General features: G+C 39.0%; 1 protein-coding gene across 2 annotated transcripts in view; it reads left to right on the forward strand.

Moving 5' to 3' along the window:
• The window catches only part of PXK (PX domain containing serine/threonine kinase), a 24,803-nt gene that overhangs the window by 6,886 nt on the left and 11,793 nt on the right, over positions 1–6,124 (forward strand). For both annotated transcript variants that reach the window (XM_009997002.1, XM_009997003.1), the window contains exons 5-12: positions 13–59; positions 225–298; positions 1,191–1,265; positions 2,516–2,620; positions 2,783–2,884; positions 3,521–3,682; positions 4,936–5,053; positions 5,519–5,597. In XM_009997002.1, the coding sequence (XP_009995304.1) occupies positions 13–59; positions 225–298; positions 1,191–1,265; positions 2,516–2,620; positions 2,783–2,884; positions 3,521–3,682; positions 4,936–5,053; positions 5,519–5,597 (762 nt within the window). The remainder of the gene's footprint in view (positions 1–12; positions 60–224; positions 299–1,190; positions 1,266–2,515; positions 2,621–2,782; positions 2,885–3,520; positions 3,683–4,935; positions 5,054–5,518; positions 5,598–6,124) is intronic.

Genomic DNA, 6,124 nt, shown 5'->3' on the forward strand with positions numbered 1-6,124 from the left:
TTCAATGTTCTCCCGATCGGAGCCAAAGTGGGAAGTGGTAGAACCACTGAAAGATATAGGTAAGAACAGCAGAGATGCATGGAAACATGGCTGATTATTTTTCCAACTCTATGAGTTGTCCTGAGATTACAATACTGCCTTAGTATACAGACCTTGTCTGGCCTGTAAGCCATATGATTTTAATAGTGTTTTAATTCAAGCTGTTGATGACTCTTCTTTTGCAGGTTGGCGAATACGTAAGAAATACTTCTTAATGAAGATTAAGAATCAACCAAAGGAACGACTAGTGTTAAGCTGGGTATATACATTTTCATCCCTTACTCAAGTCTTTCCTAATGAACCAGGCTTATTTAATTTATATTGACTACCATGTGTGAGTGACCAAGAGACTGACTGAAGTGCTGAGGCTTTGAGAGAGCCTTGAAAGCCCTTAGGTAGATGGGTGCGGTGGGAGCTTTCTGTGTTTCTTTCCTCTGGTGGCAAATCCAGTTTGCCTGATAATTTGGTCCCGTTCCTGCACCTCTGTTTCTTCAGTTGTAATGATACAGCTTTTGACTGTAGCATACATTTTCTCACTGAAAAATAACAAGGGAATCGTTTTTGAAGTGGTTTGTTTCCTTGCTCAGCTCTTTAGTTTTGCTGACAAACTGATAGGTGAGAGAGGCATGTGGCTCCTTTAAGGCAGATGTGTTTTGACACCAAACAGTTTGTTGTTATTAAACACTTGCTTGTGTTCCTGTGCTGAACTGTGCTGCCCTCTTAATTACAGCAGTGTAGCAGCGTAGCTGTTTGTGACACTTCACTGGAGAGCAGATATCACTAAAGCCTGTAGTAGGAGGGAAGGTTTTATTCTGGAGAGGAAGATGGGGGGGATTTAAGCCTTATCAGTTCACAGTGCACACAGTCCCCAAGTTTGGGTTTGCCAGAGTTCATTCAGTGGCAGTAATGCATGTCAGATATGGGGAGGAAGGAGGCATTAGAACTTACTTACTGTCAGACACCTTGTGTTGTGAAACCATGGCTTTATTCATCCTCTTCAAGTTTCATTCTGTATGTGTAATTTCCTTGCTTGCTCTTCAAAACATACCTTCAGGCAGATGTCTGAATTTGTGAGAGCCGAGTATAGAATACATCTTCTTTTTGGAATGCAACATCCATTATGATGCCATTCTTTTCCTATTTATTTCCAGGCTGATCTTGGCCCTGATAAATACTTGTCTGACAAAGACTTACAGTATGCTGTGAAACTTCTTTCTTCCTGTTCTGTGAGTATTACTTGAAGACTTTTAAATTGTGCCAGCACAAAAGTGCTTGTTAAGGACTGATCTTGCAAAAGCACGTGTAGCCTAGTGAAAACAGAGTTAGTAATTTTAGAGTTACTTTCATTTAAAGACATCTGAACCTTTTAATTACATTTCCCACACAATGAGGTAACATGTTCTCAGCACAAATAATAATCCTGCAGGATTATTACTGGAGATTCAGAATTGTGGTTAATTGTATTTTTTATTTCTTGTGCAGCAGTCTGAGATTATGAGTTTTTATTTCAGCTCCTCAACACTTTGAGGCTGTTGGGATGGTGCTGTCTAGGTATAGTTGCTAACCTGTGTGCTGGGGATATTCTCAGGCAGTAGTGGATGAAGCAGTGCAGTGAGTTTCATTATTTTTTCAGTTCTTTGAACTTAAGACAGGAATATCTTCGTAGAGCTACAGTGGAGGCTGGACAACTTAAGCTCCTGAGCAATGCCATGTTATAAATCCAATAGCATCTCTGTCTGAAAAAGTGGCATTTGACTCCAAAAGGAGTTTTTAAGGATGTTAAGCATGTGAGAGACTGGTTGAAAAGGATGGTGTTTAAACTGAAAAGCCCCTGTGCAGTCTTGAAACTCAGCAGATGCAAACAACAGAAGAGGCTGAAAACTAAGCTTTTCAGTCTCCATCCCAGACTGAAACTGATATAAAATAGGACACGAACAAGATGTCTTCTCCGGAATTGCAATTGCAATTAAAGTATGTGTTACATGTGCAATTTATTTCCAGCTGTGCTGGCTCATTTGGTTTCTCAAAGTTGCAGGAAGTAGTTTTAATAATTTCTGAAGAGATAAAACTGTTATGACAGCTGTTAATGCCAGGTTTCCTTATGGGCCATAGCTGCATAAAACCATGAATGAATTTATGAACTTAGCATGACTTAAGCCTGCAGCAAAGCTGCTCATGTGCAAGTGCTAATGGAGCTGGATTCCTTATTTGTTTAAACTGTCAGTCTGTTTTGTTAAAAAAAGATGGCAAATTAAAAAATATATATTATTTATGTGGAAAATGAGCAATGTCCTTGTGAAGTTTTCTTTGTATTTACTCAAGGTTAAGACTGAATAACTTGAGCAAATGTCACTGACAGAATCCAGTTATTACTTTAAACACAGAGTTCAGGCAGATCTTTTCTTACTTATGAATTGAATAAAAGAATTACAGAATCTGTCATCTAAAACTTACCTACAGTTTCTTCTTTTGGTAGCATCCCTATATTTACAAAATCACTTTTGCCACTGCCAATGAATCTTCAGCACTGGTTATTAGACCATTCAGTGAAAAAGGGACACTAAAGGACCTTATTTATAAGGTAAGGTCTTCGTCCTGCCACCTCCAACTCAAATGGTAGAATGTTTGCTGGGGTGACCATAGCTTGTCTTTTATAAAACTGCTTACCCTCAATTGCTAAGCAAACTAATACAATGACTGGCTTTTCTAGGCATGATACTTAATATGTATATTTCTTTTAAAGGCAAAGCCAAAAGACCCTTTCCTGAAGAAGTATTGCAATCCTAAAAAAATTCAAGGTCTTGAACTTCAGCAAATTAAAACATATGGAAGGCAAATACTAGAGGTATTTTTTCTTTTTGCTTTAGTTATTAGCCTTTATGATTGTGGGGGTTTTTTATGCCAACTGGTTTAACCAGAAAAAGAGGACAAACTTTTGAGCACATAAACTTCATTTCAGCAGCAGATTTTAAAGCTAAATGTAAATTGATATTAGCTGCTGCACGTTGGATTTATATGTGTTTGTGTGAGGCCATTTCTCACAACAACAAAAGAAGGCAGTTGGTTTGTGTGGAGCTGAAGTGGGAGGGGGGTGATCATGTAGTTTTCCCTTGCAGGAAAAGGGAAGGAAGTAATTCAAAGTTTGCAGAGCATGTACTATAAAATAATTCTCATTAATGTGTTTTTCTAAATTTTTATTCAAATATTCAGTAGAATTGTGAATTTTAATTTCCAGATCTTTGGGAGGTGTGTATAAGCCTGTTTTGAGGATCAGCATCAAATATTTGTTTTGTGGCAAATGTTACCAGTGACATGGAAATGAATAGTCAGCCAAAGATGATGTAGGTAGAAGATCAAGTTGAGCAAGCATTCCAAATTGGGGCCTCATTTATTATGGATCTGCTTTAGTATTGGAGCATTTCAGATCTTGAGATCATCAGAGCATCTAGTGACATTGCTCCTGTCCTGATTTTTTTTTCAGGTATTAAAATTCTTGCATGAGAAAGGATTTCCTTATGGCCATCTTCACTCTGCCAATGTGATGTTGGATGGGGACACCTGCAAGTTACTGGATCTAGAAAATTCCTTATTGGGACTCCCATCATTTTATCGATCATACTTTTCACAGTTTCGGAAAATTAACGTAAGATTTAGACAATTAATTCAGCTGCCTTCTGTGTGTAGAGAACTGACTAGAATGAAAAAAACCTCTTTCAAACCTCCTTCTTTAATCTGAGCTTCTCGTTACCAAATCTCTGCTTCCTCCACATCCCTCTCTGGCTGCACAGAAGTTTTGTTGCAGCACACTGGAGTGAGGCTGAGGCCTAAGGTAGAAGGGGAGTGCAGGTGAGTGTTTTTGGCACAGACAGAGGTAAACTGCAGTTGTTTTAAGACCCCTTTCCACTCTGGTCTTGTATTTCATAGGGATGTGCATATTGAGTACCACACTTTTTCACTTGTGTGTGTGTACAATGTTCATTACTTGGTCCTAGCTGGAAGCAGTAAGTAGTCTTGTCTGTGGACACTGTGAAAATTATTTATTGCAGATGTCTAGCTATCAAAAGGTGGGGTTTATTTGTTTGAAAGGTGTCTCTTAACTGCAGGCTTGCAAAGCAGAATGTTATCTGCCTCAAAAAATATGAAAACAAGCTTGCCCTGTTGCAGCAACACAGCCTTTTAGCATCTTGCCCTGCCTTTAAGAGCTTGTAATAAATTCCGTGCAGCATCACGAGGCAGCTGCTTGCTGACCTTGCTAAACAAGTTCTACTGTGTTGTCAAAGAAACGATCAAAAGTTCATGGCTAGTCCAAATCTGTTGGTGCCATCAAGGCTCTAAGCCACTTTCAGTAAGAGGAGCCATTTCTGTTTAAACATGATTAAAAAAATCTCAGAAATATGCTGTCTGGCAGTTTAGCATGTATGTACAGCTTGTACAAACCCAGGGAGGAGTGAATGAGTCTCTCCTAGGTTTGCTTGGTATGCATTTGCTGTCTTTTTGTCTACCTCTCTGTGAAGTGGCAACTGGTCATATTACAAATCTCATTCTTTGCTGTTTGACTCAGCCAGGGAAGTGTGCTTGGTTGTGATTGGTATCAAGGTATGGCTCTCTAAACTGCTGTGTGGAAAAGCATTTACTACTTTACATGTTTTTGCAGAGCTTGGCTGTACTGCTGTCCCATTTGTATCATCACCTACAGAAGGACCAGCAGTAGCTGCTTCAGCTTGAGGTGTTTAGATTTCCTTTGAGCTCAATTTATGCAGGGAAATGCCTGTGTTTAGAAACGGTCTTACTGGTTTCTCTTTTGTATCTTCAAATGCCAGACCACTCTTTAGTGACTTATGAAAACCTGATTAGTTCAAGCAAGTTGTGTTTTTTATGTTTCTTTTTCCTCCACAGACTTTAGAAGGTGTGGATATACATTGCTTTGGACACTTACTGTATGAAATGACATATGGAAGACCCCCAGATACGATTCCAGTTGACAGCTTCCCTCCTGCACCATCAATGTCTGTTGGTTAGTACACAATGGAGGCAATATCAGTCTCAGCTTCTTGGGTGCTTTTAACCTTTTACCTAAGCTCAAGTGCTGTGAAGTGGCAGCCTAAGATCTTTGCAGCCTGCAACCAGAAAGAATTAGTTGTTTGTAAAAAAAGAAAATGTGTTCTTCCTGAAATGTGTGTAGCATATAAACAAAACTTATTTGACAGCATTTTTTTCTTCTTTTTTTAATGGAGTGATGAAGCAGCGTGTGCTAAGTAATGAGATGTCTGGATTCCCTCACCTCATGTCTGACATTCTTGAAAAGTTTGTCTGTGTAATAGTAGCATTATAATAAAAACCACATGTCACAGAGCTTCATCACTGCTCAGTTGATGCAATACTTAAGGGAACATCCCACAGCAGTGCCAGACGTTTAGTTCTAAATCATTTGCTGTCCTGCTGTGCAAAAATGTGTTCATTCTTATTCTTTCTTTGGTAGTGTCAGTGTTGGAATCCATTCTGACCTGTGAAGCTCTGAAGAATGGGATGCCAACTGCTTCACGGCTCTTACAGATGCCGTAAGTCTTGTTTTACTTGTTTTATACTCACAGTGATGTTTTTAATTATATCAGGAGGAGGGACCTCTTTACTCTTGTTCCTCTTCAGAAAGATTTGTTCCTCATTCTGAGGGATGTACAGTGTATTCCAAATGGATAGGTTTTACAGAACCCACCCCTGGTGAATATAAGATGCTCATCTAACATTTATTTGTCTCTTGGAGTGTTGGAGCTGTTATGGATAAATTTTATTTAGCACAGTGCTATGGTTTAAATTGATCCAGGTATTAAAGCATTTCAAACATGATTAAGATCATGTACAGATTGTTTTTAAGCATTTAGAAAAAGGAGTCTTTTTGCATGTCCCCTTAAGAGCTACTTCAGTAGCTTTTGCTACCAGTTTGCTTAAAACTAGCAAAACTGATCTCTTGCTTTGCCCTGCAGTGACTTTTAGGCTGGGTCTGGGTGTGACATGTTGTGTAGAAGTCCTGGCTGATTTCTTGCAGGGCTGGCTTATGGATTCTTTGGAGCACAGACTGTTTAAATTT

This window comes from Chaetura pelagica, unplaced genomic scaffold (assembly GCF_000747805.2).
Source record: "Chaetura pelagica isolate M959 unplaced genomic scaffold, ChaPel_1.0 scaffold364, whole genome shotgun sequence".
Taxonomy (NCBI): Eukaryota; Metazoa; Chordata; class Aves; order Apodiformes; family Apodidae; genus Chaetura; species Chaetura pelagica.